The sequence below is a fragment of the Brachyistius frenatus genome, unplaced genomic scaffold (assembly GCF_029030835.1).
Source record: "Brachyistius frenatus isolate BFR_SWC_R1_liver_20210118 unplaced genomic scaffold, ASM2903083v1 Contig_80, whole genome shotgun sequence".
Lineage (NCBI taxonomy): Eukaryota > Metazoa > Chordata > Actinopteri > Embiotocidae > Brachyistius > Brachyistius frenatus.
In genome coordinates, this window is record NW_027210679.1 from 1012524 (window position 1) to 1039033 (window position 26510).

Below are 26510 nucleotides of genomic sequence, written 5' to 3' on the forward strand. Positions count from 1 at the left end.
TGTTGCCCGTCTGTGAGTCCGTCTGCGTACTATATCTGGATATGAGTCTCTGTGGATCCTGTGAGCATGAAAGCCAATGACTGAGGGGATCCCCGCGGTGATGCTAACTGTAATTGTAACTGTCTGTTTGAGTCAGCTCGTGAGGTCGTGATGTGGAGAGTTCACCCCTCAGGAACTGATCTTCTTGGCCTTTGACCTCGTGCTGTTCTGGTAGGGCTACGAGCTATGTCACGGCCGCCGATGTATCAGACAGACTGATACATCCGAATATGTCGACTTGTGATTATACAGTCATGACCTTTTTGGTCTGATGTTATGGAGCCATTGATCCTGAACGTGATTCCCTTTCAAAGCTCGTTAGTGCTCTCCTATTGTATAAAATCAGTGAGTTTACACAGAGCAAACACTGGAGGTTTTTTTTTTCCTCGTGACTGTTTCCGTCTCTAACTTTTGAACCCGAGTCTGGTGTGCTTTTTGATGTTTTCTTGTGCGACGTGATTTCCACCAATTTGCTGTTCATTTTGTGTATCAGAGTAACAGACAGAAAGCCTGCCTGCCGCGCCTGTGTGTTTTCTATTCGGGAGGCTGACTCACCCTGGTAACTTAATGCACAAAGTCAGCTTCTTACCCCTAACTGCCCCACTAGCTCCTGCAGACATAAATTGGATGAGAAAGCAAAATGCCAGGTTATATGTAGCTGAGGTAGCAGGAGTATTAAAACCCAGGCAGCTGTGTGCCTGGGCTGGAGTGTCTCTCCTGGTCTGGGTGGGGAGGAGGAGGAGGGGGGGGGGCGCTAATGGGGTGGGGAAGCTAAGGGGGGGTGAGGGGTTGCTGACAGTTCCTGGTGCATAAACTAGCACTCAGCAGAGGGATACAAAACTTCAAGTCGAAGTTTCGGTGACTTGTGGTTGACATGTAGGTTGAACAAATCCAAAGAATATTGGAGAAAAATTCCCAAAATATCAAAATTGTAGACAAAACTGTGCACTTTTGAAACTCTGACAGATTCTGGATATAAAAAAAAAACAAAAAAAACTTAAAGATAATAGCAGTATAATAGCAGCCATAAATTAAATCTAGTTTAATGTAACGTAATATATACACAAGTAGACTTATTACTCATGGGGTTGTGATCTCTCTAATTCAAAATTAATCTGCTCCTTGATTTACATCACATTGGTGCTGTTAAAGGAGACATGATATACCCCGCACAATGACAAGACCATGTTACAAAAAAAAATACTGTCTGAATAACACTACTGAATTTACTACTTCACAAATATTCAATAGAGTATACATGTCCCATGAGAAAAGGTCGCAATTATAATTGGAAGTGCAACGATGTGGAGTAGAAAACAAATCTGAAGTTACAGTCATAATAAGACATTTGTTGCCCCAAAACATTAAACAGTAGACTCGCCTTTGTATTAAATCAGGCAGTTGAACCTTTGTAGCCGCCTGTTTGTCTGTCTGTGAGTGAATCTGGATATTATTAGCTAAAGGACAACTGTGCAGCACAGTAAGAGTTATGTAAAGAAGCCAAGTGATGTAATGCAGGAAAAGTCAGACGGAGCTCGACCATGGAAGGACACTGCTATGACTCCGTGCGCTCGTGGCGGCCTCTCGCTCCGCTCCGGCCGTGTGCCGCTTACTCACACATGTCGGTCACATGCGCAATCGAAAATTCTCACAAGGGCTTCGGTGCTTAGTCGGACTGAGAAAGATGTACCCGGTTCAGGTAATACGTGCAGTGGAGGGGGCATGTGCACGCAGAGGATTCCTGACATCTACCTCCTGTGTCTCAGGCATGTCCTTATATGGTCAGAGTGATCAATAGTCGACCCGTGTTTTATCACGAGCTGTCTTCAAAACATTCCCGCCCTCTCGGCTCCAAACTGGAGACACAAAGCAGAGAGGGCTGGGAGCTGCGGCTCCTCTGCTTCAGCTGGATTTTTTTTTTTCCCCCCTCTCGCTGCAACTCGTTTCCAACTAAGCTCTCAACCTGCTTGGTAAGGATGTCGTCCCTTGAAGCCCTTTAAACCCCAACCTAAGCTAGTATTCATGGTTGGATTTTCCTCTCAGTCAAGCTGACAATAAGCCATGCGCTATTGCGGCTTCATATGGAGGGAGTGAGGGGGGGGGGGAATTTATGTGGAGGTGTCAGACTCATCCCCCCCAAAGCCGCCCTGAGGGACAGCAGTGTTTGGGTTCAGCTCCACTGCCTGAGCTAATGTGGGTCTGCTGTCTGAGATCCCGCTCCAACGGTTTGTGCCCGGCCACCTGCTGATTCTGCTGGTTTGGATGGACTGCCTGGAGCCCAGACCTAACCTACATAGGCAACATGTCCCTCTTCATAAACTACACACACACACACACACACACACACACACACACACACACACACACACACACACACACACACACAAAGCAAAGTACAGCACAATGCCATTTACCTCCCAACCAGAACAAACCAGTGAAGTTAATACAATCCTGAAAACTGCACTTCACACAGAAGAAGGCTCACTAAGAGGATTTATTTCTTCTCAAAGAGATAGGCCGTTAAATAAAGTGTGTGCATTTGGTGATAGCAAATTCCCTATTTGGATTATTTCGCCTCCTTCTCAGTGCTGCTTGATGGTATTTTTTAATACCGATATCCTCTTTCCTGCCTGTTTGGTCCTCTAATTCCCTAAAAAGCCCAAACCTGACAGCAACCTCACTGAGGCACCGAGCTGAGTTCAGCGTGTGTGTATTTGAGCTCCAGCAAGCAACAGCTCAAATTAAGGATATATTGATTGCTTGAGCTCTGAGAGGAACATTCATTTTAATTAAGGCAATTATTATGTCACCCACTCTCGCATCTTGCCACTGAACTTGCAGGACTAATGCTATTTCCACAGGGATTAAAGTCTTACTAGAAAAATTTGGACAAATCCTACGAGATGCTTTGATCACGTTTTAATATGTTTGAGATATTCTACTGGCAGTTTTTATTGTGAACTCACACTGTCTTTCTTTTTCTCCCTTTTGTTGTCCCTTTTTTTTTTTTTTTACTTTGTCCAGAGTCTGTGAACAGGTGAGAGAGGGACACTGTCTGCCCCACTGTCCAGCGACACAATGAGCTGGAGCTTCCTCACGCGGCTGCTGGAGGAGATCCACAACCACTCCACCTTCGTGGGGAAGCTGTGGCTCACCGTGCTCATCGTTTTCCGCATCGTTCTCACCGCCGTCGGGGGAGAGTCCATCTACTACGACGAACAGAGCAAGTTTGTCTGCAACTCGGGCCAGCCGGGCTGCGAGAATGTCTGCTACGACGCCTTCGCCCCTCTGTCTCACGTCCGCTTCTGGGTCTTCCAGATCATCCTGGTGGCGATGCCTTCTCTCATGTACATGGGCTATGCCGTCAACAAGATTGCACGATTAGACGAAGCCAAAGGAGGTGCTGGATCTGCTGCAGTTCGAACAGGAGGAGGGGGCTACACGCACAGAAAACCGAGGAAAATCTGCTTTGGAGCGCGACAGCACCGGGGCATCGAGGAGACCGAGGAGGACCAGGAGGATGATCCCATGATCTACGAGGTGCCGGAGATTGAGCCCCCCAAAAGGCCACGGGATCCGCTGCAGCCCACACCCAGACCCAAAATCCGTCACGATGGTCGTACGCGTATCCGAGATGAGGGGCTGATGCGAGTCTACGTTCTGCAGCTGGTGAGTCGTACAGTGCTGGAAGCGGGCTTCCTTGCCGGCCAGTACTTGCTGTACGGTTTCCGTGTGACACCGGTGTTCGTGTGCTCGGGGAAACCTTGTCCCCACAGTGTTGACTGCTTTGTGTCGCGGCCTACAGAGAAAACCATATTCCTGCGCATCATGTACGGTGTCACCGTCCTCTGCCTCACACTCAATGTTTGGGAGATGCTCCACTTGGGTATCGGGTCCATTTGCGACATTCTTCGCCGTCGGCGCTGCCCACCTCAGGAGGACGAGTATCAGCTGGGCTTGCTGGGCACCAACGGGGGCGTGGAGGGCTCGGTAGGGGGGACGGGGCCCGAGGTGGGTTCTGAGGGAGGAGTGGGTGGAGATGGTGCCGCTGATTACGTTGGCTACCCGTTCTCGTGGAACACCCCGTCAGCTCCACCCGGCTACAACATTGTGGTGAAGCCGGAGCAGATGCCCTACACGGACCTTAGCAATGCTAAAATGGCATGCAAGCAGAACCGGGCCAACATCGCCCAGGAGGAGCAGCAGCAGTTTGGCAGCAATGAGGACAATTTCCCCACCGGAGGAGAGGCCCGCGTGGCTCTGAACAAAGACATGATCCAGCAAGCTCACGAGCAACTGGAGGCCGCCATCCAGGCCTACAGCCAGCAGCACCGGACAGAGGAGCAGCTCGGGGACAACCAGGACGACAAGCCCCAGAGTAACATTATCCAGGCCCAGCCGCAGCCGCAGCCGCAGCCTCAGAAGGAGCGCAAGCATAGATTCAAGCACGGCAAAGGAGGCAGCAGCGGAGGGGGAAGCAGCAGCAACAGCAGCAGCAGCAAATCAGGAGAGGGCAAGCCCTCCGTATGGATTTAACCCCCAGAAACACTGACACGTACTGAAACCATGGACGGGACACATTACAGACTGGATGATGAGCTGTTGCGAACTTTCTCGGATATTTAAACACCCCTGTGCCTTAAAGAATCCTGCAAGCTGGAGAAGATGTGTGTTTGTGTACAAAGGTGTGTAAAAAAAAAAAAAAAAAAAAAAAAAAAAAAAAAAATGAAAACGAAAAAAGAAAAATGAAAATATGATGTTGCAGCTGACAATTTGTTTTGTCTGGGCTATCGCTGTCTAACTTGAAACATCACACCAACACAAACTATATTAGGCTTCAGTCTGTCGTTTACATGTCTCGTTCTCCGAAAGCAGATTATTGACCTCTGTTGTCTTTCTGTTCACCGTTTCTTAGGGATTTCAGCTTCGCAGAGCGAAATAGATTTGATCCCAGATTTGGCTTAGCTCGTTTTTCTATCCGCTCTCCCGCAATTAATACATTGGCATCCTAATTCAAGCGTTATCACAATACGGGCATGCCGTGTCATGATATGTGCCAGCCATCTAAAGCAATGACTTCACACTGTTATGACGTAGTAAAGGAAACGTCAGTGCAATAAAAATGAAACATAATTGGGTGGCGGCGCCTGAAGGAGTGACTTCATCATGCGGTGACAGCGTCACCTTCCTGAAGGCCGTGTCCTGTCAGTCATGTTCTGCGTCTGCTTTCTCTCCAGCGTCATTCACAATTTTATATTGCTGTGACTTTGCATCCAACCGTGTGTTTGTACGTGTTTCCTGTGTATTATTTGTTTGGTTTTATAACAGTGCTACACCAGCTGCTACTCAGGAATCAGTGAGTACAGCAGGTGAGTTTTTTTTTAATTTTTTTTATCCAGTCTGAAATATCATGAGAAAACAAAAAGTTGAATAAGGTGCATAAGCAATCCAACTTTTATAGCTTCTTCTTCAGCTTCTCAGTTTGTGTCTTTGGCTCTTTATGGCTACAGGACAAGGCAACTCAGTGCTTCAACTGTTTCTCCATCTGCCTTGTATTTGACTGCCCCCTGGTGGTATCCTCTATGGGGCTCTACTTACTGGAGAGTAGATATCAGTTGCCAAATGCTACCTGCATCCAGCAACACCTCAACCAGCTCTAGCGTTCCTTTTCTATTGACTAAGACTTTTGTCAACTTTGTCTTCCCAGCGCTACAAGGTCAGTACTAGATGCACAAGGCTGCAATAACACCACGTCGTAATGGAAAAGGTTTAAAGCCATTACTATAATATAGTGAGACCAAACACTGTTTGTGTGATGCAAGTGTCAGTGCCAAGATTTTATGCTGGGCTGTTATGAAGCCTGGTTGTTTGTAGCTTTGGAATACTGTGGCCATGCTACTCTAATTGTGGAAATAAGCCCACGTGAGATCAACCCTTTTGTAAAAGTCACTTTTTTTTCCTTCTTCTTTTTTTTTTTTTTTTTTTTTTGTATGATAGTATGTTTATTGTTTTTTTTGGAACAGGATTTAAAATAACAAACTCCAAAATGGAATACGTTTTTATGTTCAAAGCCAGTGTTTTATATGAAAAGAAATGTTTTTCCAAGAAGTTTTTTTGTAAAAAAAAAAAAATAAAGTAAAAGACATCAAGATCTTTTAAAAATGAATTAGCTGTATGAATATTTATGGTTATTGTGATTTAAATTGCCTTCCAACTGTAAAAAATGTGAAATATGACATAGTATATTTTTATAATATGTCGGCTATAGTGACTTAACGATGTAAAGAAAAAAAGTCTTTTCCTTGTATGTCGCAGTATCAGTATTTAACGTATGTAGCAGCCCTCTGGGCTGTAATTGAATAAACAGTGTTACTCCTTTTCCAACATTGTACTGAGATATGCTGAACAGCTGTATGTGGAGACAAACTGGCTGCTGGAGGGACATAATGTGGCAAAATATTCAAACCATTTCAAGCTTTCCCCGACAGAAGATTGCCAAACAAGCTGTGATGGCTTACTCATTTCATGATGGTGAATTTGGAAAGGGGAACAAATCTGATAAACGAGCACCCTCTCTTCTTGATTTAATGAATCTCACCTGAAAGATCTGAGATTTGGTCAAACAACAGAGCAAAGCATCACCCAGGAAGTTGTGAGGCTGCACACTGGGACGTGGCTTCCTTTACATAAACATGATGTACAGTTTACTTGAGTAGAAAGAGTCTCTCTGATTGGTTTGTTCACCACTGGGCTCCACTTGTCTGTTCAACAAGCCCAGCCAGCGCTAGACAGACATAAATCACCAGAAGTACTTCAGTCAGCTGTTCCCCAACAGCGATTGACACTGGCTCCACTGATACCGCTCTCCTCCCAATAAGCCACAGGAGATTTCCTGAGACTTTCCCCAGTCTCTGTCAGTTTCTTCCCCTGAAGGCCAATCAGCCCTCATTAAACTCTTCCCCCAGTAAGCAAACTTTCTACACTAAAGTATTTACTGCTGTTAGATTGAGAAAGGAAATAAACTGCAGTATAATTGGATTACAGGCAGCTGGTGATGCGCTGCAGTTAGATCCAGCTGGGATCACGAGAGGGCGACTTCCTGTCGACGGAGGGAGAGCGAGGAAAGGGTGTTCAGGGGGAGGTGCCACGAGGGTACTCAAAGACCCCATCTGCTCGAGTCTGCATGACTGGCAGCTTGGCCTAACATCTTCAAAACTATTCTAGGTTATACGGCTCAGACTCTGTTTTTAGGAGAAAGTGAGGAATTTGGGCAGCTATCCAGGTCAAAAGAATTACCCTGTGGCACTGTTGTGTTTTTGCCTTGCCCAGCTTTCCTTTTCTCTGTTGAGTGGCCGAGAAAGCAAGAGAATAAGTACGACGCGAACTGAGCTCACCGTTCAGAAATGGCTTTTATAACTGCTTTTATCAGAGTTTATTATGCTCCTTTGCATTTTGTCACTGTCCCGTGAAAAACACGTGTCTTCAAAATGTTACGAGGGCTTCTTTTTTAAAGAAACAACAAAAGAAAACACTGGACAAAATGTGATCTGGTTGTTTTATTAGTTCATCAAGGTATGTTTTGAGCTCTCATAACAGTGGATTCATACGATCATAATAAGTGAGGGTTGTTGCCAAAGATAGAAAAAGTCCACCCATAAAAAGTCGCTCGTTCTTTAGATTTACTGATTAAGCTGCATGTCTATGCTGGTTATGTATATTATTTTATGTCAGGACTTTGAAAGCTGCTCACCAAATATTTGGCAGCATATTTAAATGTATTATTGTTATGGTTTCAGCAACCGCAGCGTTTCATTCAGCTCTGACATTGTGTGAGAATTTAACTTTACCTTGTTTTTTCAGATATAAGTAAGTAAAGTCTCACAAAGGATCCAGAAACTTTGACGCATTTCACCTAACAGAGACAGTAGCATCTGAGCGTCCGTACCCACCTCAGGGTGCAGACTCACTTGGAGCTGAAAGTCATTTAAATAAAGAAACACCAGACGTAATATGCCGTGGTTGTTTTGATATTTATGAATGTGCAGAGGTATGTGTCGAACTTTCGTAAAAATACAGTTATAAGATTATAATAATTAAGGGTTTTGGCCGATTAGATAGAAAAATCCTCCACATAACAAGCCTCTAATCCTTCAGGTTTACTGGTTAAGCTGCATGCCTCTGCTGGTTTCTTACAAGACTATTTAATATTTGTGTAAGGACTTTTAAAAGCTGCTCACCACCAGGGTGAAATAAACCAAACCTAACGTTAGAATCACCAAACGTTGAGACACATTTCACCTGACAGAGACAGTAGCATTTGAGCGCCCATACCCACCTGAGTGTGGAGACACACTTTGGAGCTGAAAGCCATTTAATTAACTCTCAGATTTGGCAGCTGAGAGAATAGAGTTGGTGAGAAAATTCTTCTCCAAAAGTTTGAGTGTGAGCCAACTGTTAACAGGTACAGAAAGAGTAGTGGTTTTGCTTTAAAGGGTAGAACAATGCTCACACAGACAAATATCCCTTTATGATTTATATCTGTACTTTGAGACAATTGAAACTGGGTGTGTATCTGATAAATTATTTTTGTGGTTGTTTTTATCTGGGATGCCACGACGTCTGTCCTCAGCATCTGTCTATCTACGTATAACACTGTGTTCAGAAGTAAGAGTGTTGCGAGGCCATTGTTGTTCCCCTACATGTTTCTAGTTGGTGATTAAATTCTTCTCCAAAAGTTTGAGTGTGAGCCAACTGTTAACAGGTACAGAAAGAGTAGTGGTTTTGCTTTAAAGGGTAGAACAATGCTCACACAGACAAATATCCCTTTATGATTTATGTCTGTACTTTGAGACAATTGAAACTGGGTGTGTATCTGATAAATTATTTTTGTGGTTGTTTTTATCTGGGATGCCACGACGTCTGTCCTCAGCATCTGTCTATCTACGTATAACACTGTGTTCAGAAGTAAGAGTGTTGCGAGGCCATTGTTGTTCCCCTACATGTTTCTAGTTGGTGATTAAATTCTTCTCCAAAAGTTTGAGTGTGAGCCAACTGTTAACAGGTACAGAAAGAGTAGTGGTTTTGCTTTAAAGGGTAGAACAATGCTCACACAGACAAATATCCCTTTATGATTTATGTCTGTACTTTGAGACAATTGAAACTGGGTGTGTATCTGATCAATTATTTTTGTGGTTGTTTTTATCTAGGATGCCACGACGTCTGTCCTCAGCATCTGTCTATCTACGTATAACACTGTGTTCAGAAGGAAGAGTGTTGCGAGGCCGTTGTTGTTCCCCTACATGTTTCTAAAAGCCCTCCCCACCCCCATATGGGATGTGACAATAAAACCAGTGGTATTAACAGTACAATCTCTGATTCATACGTGCATTCGTGCGTTTGTGTGTTTTTTCTATGCCTTTTGTAAAATGTACTTTTCTTGTGAGTGCCATTCTGGTATCCCCTGGCAAAGTTTTTTTCATATTCTTTGATGAATACATTTGATTTGCATGTGAAAAGGGCCTATTTTACTATAAAAATAAATAAATAAATGAAAAATGCATTTTGAATGAAGTCTTTGCATCTTTTTCTCTTTCTTCCACAGCAGATAAAAAAAAAAAAAAAACCGTCAGTAAATAAAAGGCTTCCCACTCTTGAAACCTTGGGTATTGTCCTGTTCTTGTTGTCAGTGTAAGATGTGTGTTTGATTTTGATTGGTGGAGAGCAGGAGGTATCCACAGCCCTATCAGGACAATTAGAGCCGCGCGAGCTGATGTTGTGTCACTGGCAGGAACAACATAGGAGGCCGAGGAGATGTCACTTCAGTTAGTGTCAGCCGTGTCATTTTGTTTGTCACTTTGGCAGTTCATTCTGTGGCAGTTGAACTTCCAGCTTGTGAAGAGAGAACATCCAAGTCTGTGAGGCTTTAAATTACATTAATGCACTATGAGCTCAGTGTTTGTTCCAAATAGACTTCAAAAATGGAAATGACCTTGATAAGACAATCGCCTCTTTAATCCAGACCAGACCGAGGCATCAGAAAGCATTCAAAATCATATAAAAAGGAACATTAGCACTCACTCTTTGTTTCCACTTTGTGTCTGTATTCGTCAGAGCTCACAGCCAAACTGCCTGGAGAGTAGACAACAAATATGGAAATGGAAAGTATGTTTTTGTGATTCCCTGAAACAGAAAAACGTTCCCTGGAGAGACGAGCCAGTGGGAACGAGCGGAGTGCTGCAGCTGGATGTACAACGAGGTCACTGCAGCTGTGAACGGAATCCCAGGAGCGATGTCTGGGATGGCAACTTGTGGCAGCGGGCTATTTTCTCTAAAAAGAAACAAACATTTCATGCCATTAATGGCCTAATTGGCCGGATGCACTGACCCTACACGGGTGCCGCTTCAGAGACGATGTGCACATGTTTCCATTGTGAAGAGGAGTAGTAGGAAAAAACACTTGACCTACTGTGTTCTGATTATTTCTTTTACGTCTGCGAATGCGTCATCCAGATGTTTGCATGTCATTTCTACGCGGGGACGACGAGCAGAAGAAGTGAAGTGGAAGGTGCATTAATGTATATACCACAGCTGTATGATAGGAAGTAATAATTAAAAGATATATTAGTCTGGAACTTGCATATATGCTACTCCCGCATATGGCTCACATCAGGTTAAACGTGTTATATGAGGTCCAACAAAAAAGAAGAGAATGAATGGAATGCATATAAAAAGGCTAATAGGTCACTGGATGATATGGTGTTTCATTTGTGAAGTGAGCAGCGAGCACAGGCTGTGCTCCCAAACTGGCTAACTGTCCTGTTTGTAAGAAGATATATTGCTTTCTAATGACAAATGTTGGCAAGTTTTGGGCACTTAATGGCTCAAAGATACTAAATCATGCAAACTGAGATGTCTGGGGAAAAGCTTTTGCTGCCTGGTTGTGAAACAAGTAAATTACACAGTGATGCAAGTCTCTCTTTTTTTTTTTTTTTTTCTGACAAATATTTATTCCGTTTCACTTTATTTTCCCTCACACCCTGTGCTGTTTACACACAAAAAATACATTCGCATGATTTTACAATTGGCTCACCGAGAGTTGTCAAGTTTGGTCATCTACAGCTTGTATATTATTTCTCTGCATGACAAAAACACCTGTTAAGACTTGAAACATAACGACATGAAAGGCTCCGCTCCCAGCTACACAAGACACACCAATGTCTTGATGAAAGTGTTGATAAAGAACGCATTGTCTGCATCAATTTTCCCCCAAAGTGCACAGTTCACAATCATATCTCTTTACATTAAAGTCAGCTAAATATGCATCAACTTAAAAAAAAATAAAAAAAAATCACTTGTTTCCTAACATTGTGCCAACACACGTATGTTGCCACTTCGTGGCAGTACAGTACTTATCGTCGTCTAGTCACTGTGGGTAGCAACACAAACTCACCATAGCAACCTTTGTAAGCAGGGACCCCCTGGGTGTGTTTACTTGTGTTATAATTCCCATTTATTTTCTGTGGCACTTCTGTTTGTTCAGTCCTTTGGCTCCAAGCCTCACTGAAGGTCCTGTGAAAGCCACAGTCCACAGAGCGCAGCAATTACGGTGTGTATTTAAGATTACTTGGACGTGACTCTTTTATTTCATGTCTGCATCACAGCCAGCAGTTTCAGTGAGAAGAGTGCAGAAATCATCTGCCACAACCCAGCATATTTGTGATATAAGTGAATACATTTACCCTAAACAGACACCAGAATATTTTTTTTTCAAGTGGTTAAAATGTGTTACATGCTTTTACATTCAGTGTGCTGGTGTTTTTTTTTTTATTATTCCAAGGTTTACAGCCAGACAATCTTCATGTGAAAGAGGTATTTGATTTCCTTTAAAATACATTCAGTTTGATCGAAGAGTTATCAGATATCGATTAACATAAGGCACTAAAATGTAGATCATCACAATGACCTCACAAAGGCATCCCAGGTAAATCTAAATAATTCCCTCTAAACTCCAGCTGGAACATTTGTGGAAATAAATAGTTGTAGATCGACTTTAAGACTATTTACACAATGTTTAGTCTTCTGTTTGTTGCAGTTTGAGTTTAGTGCAAATGCCTTGGCTGCTGACAGATAAGCCCAGCTAGCTGGATATTTAGACAGACTCACTCCATTTCATCAGCCAAAAATACATCTGTCTATTCCTTTAACAGTATATAAAATCTTCGAATGATTGGCTTCATCCTGGAGCTATAGAGAAGGCACTTAGCTCCTGTGCTGTCATTTGTCTCCAGGAACTACTTTTCACCGGGCTGACAGTCTCCCAGGTGAAGTCTGAGCACCCCTTGACTGTGCAGCTGCAGCAAGAAGTCAAACTCAGCCGGCATGGCGTGGAATTGCGATTTAGCTTTCCTGTCATCATAGTAGTGGTTAGTCAGGGCATGGAGGCCATGTGGGTGGTTACTGAAGGGCCAGAATCCATACAGATGCACGTTGGAACAGCTTTGCAGCGCCATGCTAACCATGATTAAGCCGGTGCTGAGCCGCACCTCCTTCACGCCCTGAGAGCGCCAGAAGACGGCCAGACTTTGGAGGTACTGCGGGTTGTAGAAGATGGGTCGGGTGGGGCTTTCAAAGTCGTCAACGGTGTAGGCGGCACGCAGAGACACAGCAGTGTTGTAGCCATAGGAGAAGGCGGGAAGGAGCATCAGGGAGTTGCCATAACTCCGCAAACTCTCCACAAACGGACGCCGACGTCCCATCAGACCCCCGTACCTGTAAGTAAACAGCTGATGGGAAGCAACAAGACAAAGAATATTCTACAGGGAAGGGGTCTCCAACCTGTAGCTCGCCAACCGTTTCTGAGTATTGTAGTACTATACTATAGTGATATGCAGTGTTTCCCACATGGACTCACTTAAACGGGCTGCACAAGTGCATTTTTTAACAAATTTTTTTATCCATTTATCATTTAATCTGTCAGAGAACGACACAATCGACCTGTGTCTGCTCTGCAGCAGAGGTGTGGGACACACAGAGATCAGAGGACTGTAATGCGACCTGGAACACGCGAGCAAAACAGCAGAGACTCACCCTGAAAATGGTGCGCCTATTTTAGGTATGTAAACAACATAATTAAACTGGTTGGGGCGGAGCTCAGCTATGATAAAAAAAATTTAAAAAATGTTACAAAACATGAGCAGCTCAGACAGATTCATTTTGTTAAGGAAGCTCTCAGAGGAAAAAAGACTGGAGACCCCTTTTATGCAAGGTGACAAAGATTCATCCTCTTGCTCACTTCTCTATGAGGATGCTCGGGTTTGCTGTCACAATGTCCGTCTTGATGCCGACATGTTTCCCATATCCGTTGGCCAAAGGCGGTAGGTTGCACCTGAACAGGCAACGAAGAATTTGCAAAAAGTTGTTATATTGACAGTTAACATTGTCATCTGGCTTTTAAGTCGTCTACACTGGACACTGTTCTCACCTGATAACAAACTGAGCTGAATCAATCATCTTTCCACAGCTGCTGTTGATCAGGATCCCACCGTTTCCGACAACAGCACAAGTGTCCCATGTTTTGTTTGAGAAAGGAATCTCCTGCAACAAACACCAGCAGAACACGCATCACAAAATAGCAGCTTCTATGCGGTTTGCGGTTTACTGTGTGCGACAGAAAAACATCAATGTCCGAGGAAGGAAAACAGATCTCAGCTGTAAATGTTTTCTCTTCACTCCACGTGCGATTTCATTTGCAAATGGACAATATCGTAATCAGTTTGTTCCTTCTGTGGTTGAGTCGCCTCACAGTCGCCTCAGTCGCTGGTCTTTAATCTTTTGACACTTTGAACTCTGCTTTCAAGTGCTTGCTGGTAAACTGATAAATCACTCATATCATGTCAGTGAGGTCAGTGAGGTCAGTGGAAGCACTCCGTCAATAAAAAAAAGATGTTCACATTGATGAAAATGACACACTTACAACAACCCATAAAAACATCTTTTTTATTGACGTGGAGTGCTCGAAATCCAACTGAAAACCTCAACCACACGACACAGTAGTGCTTCTTCTTCACCATACTTGACAAAGCTTTTGAAACAGAACAGATGTGATCAACCCTTTTCTGTTTCTGTCTAGAAATGCCGACAATAGATCCTGTCAGCTGGGACTCCACAACTTGAGTAAACGCACTGCTGAAATGAGACTCTTTACGTCATACTGTTTAGGAACATTTCAACCAAGACACACTGCAGGTCCTTCGTGACAGAACAGAACAAACAGGACACCAACGGGAGGTATTTTACAGCTCTCGGGCAGTGAGTAGGAGGGATATCAAAGAGATGTAGATCAATTGTTCTGTAGGAGTCTTTTTTCAGACAGTAAGTAACAGATAGTTGAAACAGCGTAGTAGAAGAGGCAATAATACGCGACACATAAGCTAACTGCCACCACTGTACAATGCACACAATATAGACTTTTAGCTACTGTAAGTTAGCTATCCAGAGCCCGTCTTGTTTTGCTACTAACATGTTCAAAGTGTAATAATAAGTGTCTGACAGTGTTATGGAAAGGATTCATACAATTGCAGACCTTTCTTTTTGATATGGCAATATGGGACCACGGGTATGTAGCCCAACATCCATAATACAGACATATTACTATCTATCAGTGATATTTATCAGTCATCCTTTAGGGTTGTAGGTTTCCCAAGTGGAAAGAATAAAGAATACAAAGTTCATCCTGCTGAGCACAGTCAACAGAAAACCATATTATTACATGTTCATGACATTTTGGACGACATACTATAGTTTGACCTTTTTATGACATTTTAGAAGACATATTATAGTATGATTTTTTTTTTTAATGAAATTTTGGACGATATATCGTAGTATGACTTTTTTATGAAAGTTTTGATGAGAAACTGATGTGAAACTATTATGCTTGATCAAAGGGGGTGTAGCTCCGCGGTAGACCATTTGACTGCAGATTAAGAATTCCCCAGTTCAAGTCTGGGTACCCCCTGTGTGGTTGTGGTTTAGCTTAGTAAGTCTCTGGTTCAAGGTTGTGAGCCCTTCACTAAAAATAAACCCTGCTGTGTACTCATGTTTATCACAGGGGGCGACATGTGACCAAAGACGTGACTACTGTCAGAACACGCAAGAGCAAAGCTGTGAAGTGACCACCGCTATTGAGGAACAATAAAGACATCAAACGAGCAGCAGAAGTTGGCCATACCTTTATAAAGGTGCTGAAAATCTCCGGGGTCACCTGAATGCTCCTCTTCTTCTCCCCGTCGTAAACAAGCTTTGTTCCCACCGGAGTGTTGCCCTGGGTGATGATGGCTTTGTCGATAGCATTGCACTTGCTGTTCAGCTGAGATCTGGGGGAACGTGAGGCCTTTGTGTTACACTGACTGACCAGTTAACTTCACCGTTGAACAGCAAGATTTTCTATTTGCAGAATAAAAGATTGTCGTATTATTTCAGGTTCGAGATCTTAAAGATTCTTCAGTTGCGTACAGTTTTGTACAATAAAACAGACCACGGTGAGGTCCGTCTGTTTTACCATAAGTCATATCAACTTAACACGCTATATTTAGACCATGCCCGCAAATTCCTCTGACTGAATGAATGTCTCCATTCCTACTTCTCCTTCCATGTCTGTAGTAGTTCCTCCTTCTGTCTACATAAAAATCAAACAAATCATGAGTGAAATATTGAGTTCAGTTTCAATTTACTAATTTTTAAATCCAGTTTGCCGTGAAGGAAGAAATATTTTATTTCTAATGTGACTATAATCAGACTGCCTTTTGGGACCGAACTAAAATAAAAAATAAAAATTTGGGCTTTCAGAGGATGTCCTCACCTGAATTTTTGATAGTTGTCCTCCTGCTTCTTCCAGGTTTGAGAGTAACGCTCTAATACTTTGTTGATGATTACCCTGTAACACACACACACACACACACACACACACACACACACACACACACACACACACACACACACACACACACACACACACACACACACACACACACACACACACACACACACACACACGTTCACATCGACAGTCAGGTGTGTTATCACTGGGGCGCTGACATGACTTGATTTGGTGGCGGCAGAAACAAAGAGAAGCTGTGACAGGGCTCGCTCTCACCTGCAGCCTTTGCAAGGGTCAGAGGACTGAGGGTCGCTTTTCTTTTGAGGAGGCGGTCGGTGAAGCTCCACATCGCTGTGAGAAAAAAAAAACAGGACAGATTAGTAGACCGCAGATAAAACAGCTCTATCTGGCTTTGAGCTCTCATTTTTCTGAGCTTCATCACTGTTATTCTGTCATATACATCTGCTGAGAAGGAAATCATGATCTTTAAGAGCGGTATTTTTTTTAGTTCAGTACATGTATGAATAAAGCAATCTTAAATAAGTAAATAAGCACTTTGTAGATTTCCAAAAACAGAATCTGACAAGAGATTTTTTTTTTTTCTGCAAACATTTACAGTGGTGTGAAAAAGTGTTTGCCCCCTTCCTGATTTCCAATTTTTTTGCATGTCCGTCACACTTAAATGTTTCAGATCATCAAACAAATTTAAATATTAGTAAAAGATAACACAAGTAAACACAAAATGCAGTTTTTAAATGAAGGTTTTTATTATTAAGGGAGAAACAAAATCCAAACCCACATGGCCCTGTGTGAAAAAGTGTTTGTCCCCTCCTGTTAAAACATAACTTAACTGTGGTTTATCACACCTGAGTTCAATTTCTCTAGCCACACCAAGGCCCGATTACTGCCATACCTGTTCTCAATCAAGAAATCACTTCAATAGGACCTGCCTGACAAAGTGAAGGAGACCAAAAGATCCTCAAAAGATAGACATCATGCCGAGATCCAAAGAAATTCAGGAACAAATGAGAAAGAAAGTAATTGAGATCTATCAGTCTGGAAAAAGGTTATAAAGCCATTTCTAAAGCTTTGGGACTCCAGAGAACCACAGTGAGAGCCATTATCCACAAATGGAGAAAACATGGAACAGTGGTGAACCTTCCCTGGAGTGGCTGGCCGACCAAAATTACCCCAAGAGAGCAGCGACGACTCATCCGAGAGGTCACAAAAGACTCCACAACAACATCCAAAGCCTCAGTTAAGGTCAGTGTTCATGACTCCACCATAAGAAAGAGACTGGGCAAAAATGGCTGCATGGCAGAGTTCCAAGACCAAAACCACCGCTGAGCAAAAAGAACATGAAGGCTCGTCTCATTTTTGCCAGAAAACATCTTGATGATCCCCGAGACTTTTGGGAAAATAGTCTGTGGACTGACGAGACAAAAGTTGAACTTTTTGGAAGGTGTGTGTCCCATTACATCTGGCGTAAAAGTAACACCGCATTTCAGAACAAGAACATCACACCAACAGTAAAATATGGTGGTGGTAGTGTGATGGTCTGGGGCTGTTTTGCTGCTTCAGGACCTGGAAGACTTGCTGTGATAAATGGAACCATGAATTCTACCGTCTACCAAAAGATCCTGAAGGAGAACGTCCGGCCATCTGTTCGTGACCTCAAGCTGAAGCCAACTTGGGTTCTGCAGCAGGACAATGATCCAAAACACAGCAGCAAGTCCACCTCTGAATGGATGAAGAAAAACAAAATGAAGACTTTGGAGTGGCCTAGTCAAAGTCCTGACCTGAATCCTATTGAGATGCTGTGGCATGACCTTAAAAAGGCGGTTGGTGCTGGAAAACCCTTCAATGTGGCTGAATTACAACAACTCTGTAAAGATGAGTCGGCCAACATTCCTCCACAGCTGTAAAAGACTGATTGCAAGTTATCACAAACGCTTGACTGCAGTTGTTGCTGCTAAGGGTGGCCCAACCAGTTATTAGGTTTAGGGGCAAACACTTTTTCACACAGGGCCATGTGGGTTTGGATTTTATTTCTCCCTTAATAATAAAAAACCTTCATTTAAAAACTGCATTTTGTGTTTACTTGTGTTATCTTTGACTAATATTTAAATTTGTTTGATGATCGGAAATATTTAAGTGTGACAGACATGCAAAAAAATTGGAAATCAGGAAGGGGGCAAACACTTTTTCACACCACTGTATGTGGTTCGATAAGAAGGTACATGTGAATCTTTAACTCCAATACAGACTATATAAGGTTTTAAATAACTGTTGAGGGACGTCCTATCATTGATAGATAGCAGCTACGAACACCATGAATGAACAACCAGTGAACACACTGAAATGCAAAGACCTTCGCACCTAAGCTATATTTCAGGTGACAGCTGCCTCTCGGCAGTTTGAGTTTATTGTACAGTTGTATATTTCTCTTCCTGTATTTAATGACCCATAAATGACTTTAAAAACAGACCCAGTTGGATTCTCCTGTGGAAAACCAACCCAAAGTGTATTTAATTTTGTGATGGGTAATGGTGTGGTTAACAAGCATCTCATGTTTCACTCTTTAAGGTATTCTGTTTAAGTTGTCTGCAAAAAAAAAAAAAAAAGTGAAAAGAGTTCAGAACAAATTTACCTGCTGCTTATTATGACTTGTAGAAGTGATATGTTTCACTTTAATTTTCCATTATTATTAGAGTTTAGTATCAGTGCAGCAAAAATAGTCAATTTACCAATCAGCGAAATAATCAGCATCTCTTTTGAAATCCTTTTTAAGAAAAAAGCCAAACTTGGTGTTTTCAGCCTCTAAAATATTCTTATTTTTATTCTGTTTTATATCACAGTAAAAAATATTTTTTTTTGGGGGGGGGGGTTTGGACAGTTTTTCGAAACAATGAATTGCTTGATCAAAAACAATAATTGTCAGATGAACCAATTTTTCTCATCATTAAAACAACTTCTACACCCTTGTGATTTTGGTCAAAGAAGTGGTAAAAGAAGTCCTGCTACCAACATTATCAGCTTCTATATTAGCATTGTCCAACCACTCCGGTCTTGTCAAATCCCAGCATGTCTCTCTTTCGTTTCTAAACCTCACTTCCACCACTTTAAAATACACAAACTTCCCCATGGGGACTGAGATGGGTTGCATGTGTTTGTGTTCTTTAGGCAGAAGTCTAGTCCCCCACTTACTTGTTGACGTTCACGTACCAGATGATGGTGGTGAGCAGGCTCCCAAAGCAGAAGAGAGTGATCATCAGAGAGAAGAGAGACTTCTTGAACTGTCCCCTCATACTTCTCGCTTCCCCGGTAACTTTCCTCTTTAGCACCCCTTTCACCTTCTGTCTCTCCGTCTGTCTGGGTTTATCTTGTACAACACTCACTCGATATCTACTATCTGTAAACCCTGCCTTGTTGTCAGATTTCCTCCCCCTCCTCCTCTTCTTCCTCCTTGGATTGCTCTGATAGTATCTCTATCTCTCTCTCTCTCTCTCTCTCTCTCTCTCACACACACACACACACACACACACACACACACACACACACACACACACACACACACACACACACACACACACACACACACACACACACTTCTACTCAAGAGTGTTAATCTTTCGCCTCTTGCCGGTTTTCGGGTTTCTTTTACCTCACTCCCCCCTCCTCCTCTTCACCCTCTTTCTGTTCCTCTGACTTGACTCAGAGTTCTTCTCCTTCCTTAACAGTGTGAGTCTTGTCAGACATTGCCTCTTGTTCGGGCAAGTCCAGCAGTCCTCTGTGCCTCTTTACTTTGCCCCGCCTCCCTTCCTGCTCAGGTCCAGGTCAGCTGAGTTGAATGAGCTGATATTTTGCCGCTCCACATCCTACTTTAATCCTTGCCATGTCCGTTTGGTCCATCCAACTTTCTTTCCTCTGTTGCTCCCTCTGGATTTTCCTCATGTGCTCGCACAGACAAAACTCACACAGTCCTACTTTCCACTGTATGGTCCCACCACTGGTGCTCTTTTCTGTTCTCCGCCCACCTACCCCCCCCCCCCCCCACGGTTCCTGAGCCCCAGCCTACTCTCTCTGCTTTCCCCTCCCTCCCCCAGCCATCCTCCGCCCACACCCCCCTAAACCCCTCTCCCCCTTTGCATAAAAAGGAGGCAGTAACATGAGTGCCCAGTACTGAATTAGCCCACAGTTTGGCTCTTGACTAGTGTGTGTGTGTGTGTGTGTGTGTGTGTGTGTGTGTGTGTGTGTGTGTGTGTGTGTGTGTGTGTGTGTGTGTGTGTGTGTGTGTGTCAGAAAACATTCAAGACCACTGAGGGGCAGTGGCTTCCCGTCCAATCGGAGGAACTCTTACCCCAAAAAAAACTCTTACCTACACACACAAGCTTCTTTTATTTCAATGTCAAACTTTTGCCAGCTGTGTGGACTCATATCCTGAGACAATAAATCCAAGTGTTCCTCAGTGTGAGAGGTGGGGAAGGGAGGAGAGGGGAGGGGGGGATAGATGGGAAGAAGGGAGGGGGGTGGGGAGGAGGGATGGGGGTGGCGAGGAAAGGAAGCCTCTCCTCAACAAAGATGGGAACCTGCTTCACATATGTCAGCACTTACCAGCAGGATTAACAAGGTAACTCACGAACTAGCAGCAGAAAACGAGACCAGCAGAACGCTTAGAACTCGTGTGTTGTTTGGCTTTCATTTGGGAGCGCTGTTTCGCCCGCGGTGTGGTGGACGGGAAGCGGGGGAATAAAGTCTTAGAGGTAAAGCTAAAGGAGGATTATGGGAAATTTGTTGAGCATATGGGACACATTTCACAATAAACACCCACAAGTGGATGGCCGCACCCAGCTCTCCTGCATTTATGCTCCCTGATTTCAGGTTTTCGGTGTAATGAAAAACTCCACGCTGTGCTCGAGGCAGTAAAGCAATAATGTCTCATAACGACATGCTGAGTAAGCTGAGCTGCGCCACAGCAACCTCGCCACCACACGCACTGAAAACCCAAAACAAAAGAGCCCTCAGAAAGTTTATTTTTTGGCCGTCGTTGGGAGTTTGCAGAAAACTTGTTGGGGGTTGTTTGGGGGCATTGACCAGATGGAAATTTGGTCAATGGTCAACAAAGAGAGTCGAAAAACAAATAAAATCAAGTCTAATAGTTACAAATAGAGACAGAGGGATGTGTAGGAAAGTAAAAACCTACACTTACCCTGCTTTTTACCTCATGTAATGGTTTCAAATGAGCAGGTCTGGTGACTCCAGTGGGCTGATGGGCCTCTTATGGGGAATGTGCACTTTGTGTTTGCATAAGGAGAGGTGCCACTGGTTAATGGTTCTGTTTTGCGTACACATTTTGGAATGAATACAAGTGTTTGATAGTCAGATGCATTTTTTTTTTTCAGCCTCTGTGCACATCTTCTCTGCAACGTGAAAGAAACTCTGTCTGGAGCGGAAACGAAAGACAAGAAACCCCCTTCTTCGCTGGAACACGCACTTCCTAGATCTATCATGATGAAGACAGGGTAACAAACTCACGCCTGAGTGCGGTGCCTCGGAGAGAAAAGAACACAAGTGCACGATCTTACAGGCATCGTGAGACACCAGCAGCAATGTGGAGGAGGAATAAAGGGTGAAAAGTGGCTTTCTCAAACGCGGAAATTCTGTGATAATAACAGGGCTGTGGACAGGGGAAGAAGAAAAAAAAAAAAAAAAAGGGAGCCACTGCCCCGGAGTAATTGTAGTGTATCGGAGAAGAGGTAGAGCAGCGAACACCTTGCTTCCCTGGCAGTCTGTTAAATCAAATATCCAGGCCCTATAGCATCTGGTTTCCCCTCATTACAGGCTGTCCTGCTGCCTCCCACGCACACACAAGTCAGTCATTAGCTTATTACAGACAATGCCATTTCCATCCAAAGACCCCATTAGCTATTTAACCACATTAAAGCCACAGTAGTAATTTTTCAGTCTGACATTCATAATCTTGTAACACAGGAGATTTCTCAGCATTGTGCAGCTCTTGCGCCTGTAGGAAAGCCTCGGTCCTCTCTTACTCAGCGTGGATGAATCACGCCACAGTAATCATGAATGACTGATGATGACGTAATCAAGACTTAACTTTTCCTTTTGTGATTAATTTGGCACAGAGAGGGGGGGAAAAGGAAGGGTCAGTGAAAAGTTGACCAAATTCAGCGTATTCTGCAAATTTCTCCAATTTATTTACATTTTTGCATGAGACGACACGAATTGGCCGAGGATGTCTTTATGCTCCTCAAAAAGGTTGACAAACATGTATAATAATGGGCAAGTGTGTGTACAACAGGTGAATCCTTGTTGTTAAGATTCATACTTGGTTTAAGGTTTGGGTAAGGTGAAGTTTGGTGAAGTCTCCAGGGGTAGGTCGGTAGGGTGTAATAACGGAAAATGACTACGTGTGTGTGTGTGTGTGTGTGTGTGTGTGTGTGTGTGTGTGTGTGTGTGTGTGTGTGTGTGTGTGTGTGTGTGTGTGTGTGTGTGTGTGTGTGTGTGTGTGTGTGTGTGTGTGTGTTTCCCAACTGCACGTGACAGGAAGCTACAAAAGCGGCATGCTTCAGGGTGACAGATAATAATGGAGGGGTGTGTGTGTGTGTGTGTGTGTGTGTGTGTGTGTGTGTGTGTGTGTGTGTGTGTGTGTGTGTGTGTGTGTGTGTGTGTGTGTGTGTGTGTGTGTGTGTGTGTGTGTTTCCCAACTACACGTGACAGGAAGCTACAAAAGTGGCATGCTTCAGGGTGACAGACAATAATGGAGGGTGTGTGTGTGTGTGTGTGTGTGTGTGTGTGTGTGTGTGTGTGTGTGTGTGTGTGTGTGTGTGTGTGTGTGTGTGTGTGTGTGTGTGTGTGTGTGTGTGTGTGTGTGTGTGAAAGAGAGAGAGAGAGAGAGAGAGAGAGAGAGAGAGGCACACAGGGGGAACCAACCACTTCCTCTACAAAGCTATGTCATGTGACATCATCACAAGGCAGAAAGAGGGACAAAGGTCCCATTGTCACCCCAAAAAAACAAGCACCCAAAATCACCCAACGAGCATGTCCTCCTTCTCCACCTGGTTCGGACAACAACCCTCCTGCAGCAGTGATGACGATACTGCTGCTCTGCGTGTTACATGATGTTAAACCACGACAGACAGGATGTAAATGTCGCCGTGTGCTCGGTGGTTGTTTTTTTTTTAGAAATGGGGTTTCCCCTGAGTGTAACATCAACCCTCTCTCTGGCTTTATTTTAGCTGCTGCAGGGTTGCCTGCTGCTAATACTGAGAAAAACAAAAACTGCTGTTTCCTGCCATTTTTGACTATTTATTGTGTTAATTACTTGGCAAGGATTTCCAAATGTGATAAACATTTGTCTCCATACGCAGACTGAGTCATCCCTGTTCCCAGTAAATTATACTTAAACACAGGTTGCGTTCCAGAGACCAGGTGTTGAGATGCTTTGGAGACAAGACCACCCACAGGGTGTGAATCAGTACAGCCGGTAAATTAGTTTGTGAAACATTGATTTATTCTCTTACTCTTTCAGTTTGAGTGTGGCAGACTGTAACTAAGTAGTGTAAACAAATACACAAAGAGGATGCGATGTTTGCAAGATGACTTTTTTTTTCGGAGCATCTTTTTTGAGCTCCTACCGGCAGAGGAAAATGCAGAATAAAAACGATTCAGGGTCTTGAAATCGATGATAGTTTATAACCAAAATATTTAAAAAAATGGAAAACAAAAGGGAAAACACACAATCCATTTCCAAACAATCACACAAACACCACGAACAAGACGGGTTACACAAAACACATCATTGAGGTTTTCTTAGAAAAGAACAACACGCAGAAGGACTGCAACAGTAGCATAAACTCAACATATCAACCACTGAGTCTCTTAATGACGTACATACAGCACCTTTCTGCGGTATTACTTCCTGTACAATGCACTTGCATTTTGACAAATAACATACACGAGAAGGACCTGTGACATTCTCGTCATAACTGAAATGTCTTCATTTCCAATTTTCTATAAATGTGTCTACAGCACACATTTAGTGGTTCTCAAAACAAACCTGAGGCGTCAAATGAGGATTTTTATTTATTTATTTATTTTTTAACCTCTTTAAGCATCTAAAAATCCTTAAAATTGGTCAAATATGGACCACATCATTTATTTTGATAAACCACTAATGTTTTCAAGCAGAGATGGTAAATATGGATGTTTGTCTCAGAGCAAACTAAATATCGTCAGGTGTTGGACTGTAACTGAGCAACGTGAAGATGTCAGCTTGAGCTTCAGGTAGTTCTGATTTCTCTTTGTTTGTTTTGTTTTCCTTTTAATGTTTTTTTAAAAAAAAAAATTTTTAGACCAAACAATCAAGAAAATACTTATCTGATCACCAATAATGAAAATAGTCATAAGATGGAGCACCTCTTCAGTCGCCAACAAGGGTATCTTCAGTACGCCATACATATTTCTACATGTATAAATGTACAATATAAATACATTTAATGGGAGTTCAGTCGTAGTGATGTGAACTGTTTGAGGCTTAACTTTAAATCTGCAGACAATATGTGACCTTTTTTGTGTGTGTTTGTTTTCCTTCCTTAGCTCAGCTGACTGAGAAGCTAATCACGAGGGACTTCTGGGTCACCTGACGGAATAATGTTGTGTTTTTTTTTTTTTTTTTTTCTCCAGCTGCGGGCCGTTAAATTGTCATCACCCTGCACCTCGCCTGCACCGGCTGAATGTCCACACAGGGAGGTGTGATGGAGGAGTTGGTGGGCCTGAGGGGGGAAATCATTTTTGTTTTGAGGGGGGGCTTGTGGGGGGAGGGGGGGGCAGCACTAACGGGGTCATGTGGTTAAGGAACAGCTGATCCCGGTGCATTCCTCGGCTGCTCAGCATGTGGCCTGGTGCCCTCCCGCATGTATGAACTGTTGCCACCCAGCACGTCTCACACTCACTCACAAGTAAAAGTCCAAACTGATGAAAGACGTCCACGCACGCGCGCGCGCGCGCGCACACACATACAAACACAAACCTGTGGCCCACAATCACTTAGTGGCGCACATGCATAATTTACACTTCCTGTCGTGACTGTAATGGACATGAGGGACCCTCCATTTAAGTGTATTACAAATAATGTATTAGAGAAAGAATAAACATGAGAGCTCGTGAAGCGTCCCAAAATATTTCCATTTTCTTTTGAACACAACATGAAAGGTCCTGCAGCTTCGCCGAACAGATTTGTTTTCTTCCCCCTCGGGAAAAAGCAACTGAAAGTAAATCCAAGTTCAGCCGCATCAAAACAAGCAACGAGTCCACAGTTAGATGAACAGATAACGTCTTTTTTTTTTCCCCCCAGGAAGATGAATCAAATATCACTGACTTTAAAGGAGGCTAACTTTTAGATTGTTTTTATTGTTGAAAAGTAACTCCAGGATCTTTCAATTAAATTCTGCACTTTCTTCTGCGTCAGATTTAACATCTCTTTTGAGAAAATGCACCTTTTGTAGTTCATCCGTTTCAACATCTGAGATGAGGTTTGAATCACTGCAGGTCACAGCGGCGGCCTGAAAAAAAAGTGATCGGTCGGATTATCATTCTTCGGACAACAGGAAATACAATTAATCGGAACTGGCTTGAAATCAAGGGTCTTGTGCGAAATTTGTTTGATCAGATTGGAAAACCAATAAAGTGAATAACAATATTAAACAAGTTGTCCGGGTCATGATACAATAGTGGAATTCAAACTTAAATGATTATCAACAGCGTCTTTCCCATTAAATCAAAGCTTTGCGTGACCATGAAGAAACGTCGCAGACTCCTGCAGCTGAAAGAAAGTACTGATTTATTGAAAAGGAAAAAGGACACGTTCACCTCAGTTTACAGATATTACAGGATTTTTTTTTTTTTTTTTTTTTTTTTTTTACCATCATAGGAAATCAAGTGATTGTCATTGAATTCAATTTTCTGTTGTTGTTTTTGTTTTTATTCAAATTTTAAACATTTCACAAACATTTTTTGTTGTTGTTAAAGGTTGTTTTGTATATTGAATGATAAAATTACAGAAGAAAATACACTCTTTTAAGAAGTGCTACAGGAGAGCTCAGACTTTTAAAGTGTTTTTTTGTTGTTGTTGTTGTTGTTTTTATCAAAGTTTAAGAGAATTTTTTTGTTCAAATTTAAAATGCCAGTCTACAATCCCAACTCAACATCCACTTACAACAGCTTTTTATTTTTTAATAACCATGACCCCCTGGTGAGTTTATCTCCATGCAGCACTTCTTGTCATTGTTGGCTTCATTCTTCATTCAAGTTCATTCTTTACTTTTAGAGATTCTGAGTTTGACAAAACAATTACATGTTGAAGCTACTTTTATTCTGTTTTCAGTTTTCATTCATTGACATAAATATGACACACTTTTTTTTTTTTTATTTTGTATTATGTTTATACCGTTTTGTTGGGAGTGTTTCTTTGTTTTGGTTTAGAGATGATTTACTTTCGTCATTTGACACCCTGCTGGGAGCCGGTTTAAAGGCAAAGCTGGCGACAAACGAGGCCCTCTGCCTCCCCCTAAAGGTAGAA

At 42.9% G+C, this 26510-nt stretch overlaps 2 protein-coding genes across 6 annotated transcripts in view; one reads left to right on the top strand and one right to left on the bottom strand.

Moving 5' to 3' along the window:
• gjc1 (gap junction protein gamma 1) overlaps window positions 1–9605 on the top strand; it is a 44288-nt gene extending 34683 nt beyond the window's left edge. For all 4 annotated transcript variants that reach the window (XM_069709130.1, XM_069709128.1, XM_069709129.1 and 1 more), the window contains one exon: window positions 3064–9605. In XM_069709130.1, the coding sequence (XP_069565231.1) occupies window positions 3118–4575 (1458 nt within the window). In that variant the 5' untranslated portion in view covers window positions 3064–3117 and the 3' untranslated portion in view covers window positions 4576–9605. The remainder of the gene's footprint in view (window positions 1–3063) is intronic.
• A 2057-nt stretch (window positions 9606–11662) lies between these two features.
• Window positions 11663–19931, bottom strand: st8sia6 (ST8 alpha-N-acetyl-neuraminide alpha-2,8-sialyltransferase 6). Of its 2 annotated transcripts, none has more exons than XM_069709138.1 (7): window positions 19139–19931; window positions 16190–16264; window positions 15896–15970; window positions 15266–15410; window positions 13520–13632; window positions 13331–13423; window positions 11663–12807 (listed from the first exon to the last, which is right to left on the bottom strand). In XM_069709138.1, the coding sequence occupies exons 1-7, from the start codon at window positions 19219–19221 to the stop codon at window positions 12330–12332; spliced, it is 1062 nt and encodes a 353-aa protein (XP_069565239.1). In that variant the 5' UTR covers window positions 19222–19931; the 3' UTR covers window positions 11663–12329. The 2 variants fall into 2 exon arrangements, with proteins under 2 accessions (XP_069565239.1, XP_069565238.1); XM_069709137.1 differs by having other exon boundaries at window positions 19121–19931.
• Window positions 19932–26510: the final 6579 nt, after the last annotated feature.

Coding starts and splice junctions, on each gene's coding strand:
- st8sia6 (XM_069709137.1), bottom strand. CDS start 19,221: ATGAGGGGACAGTTCAAGAAGTCTCTCTTCTCTCTGATGATCACTCTC. Junction 15,971..16,189: donor GACCCTTGCAAAGGCTGCAG/GTGAGAGCGAGC, acceptor TGTGTGTTACAG/GGTAATCATCAACAAAGTAT. Junction 13,633..15,265: donor TTTTCAGCACCTTTATAAAG/GTATGGCCAACT, acceptor TGTTTGTTGCAG/GAGATTCCTTTCTCAAACAA.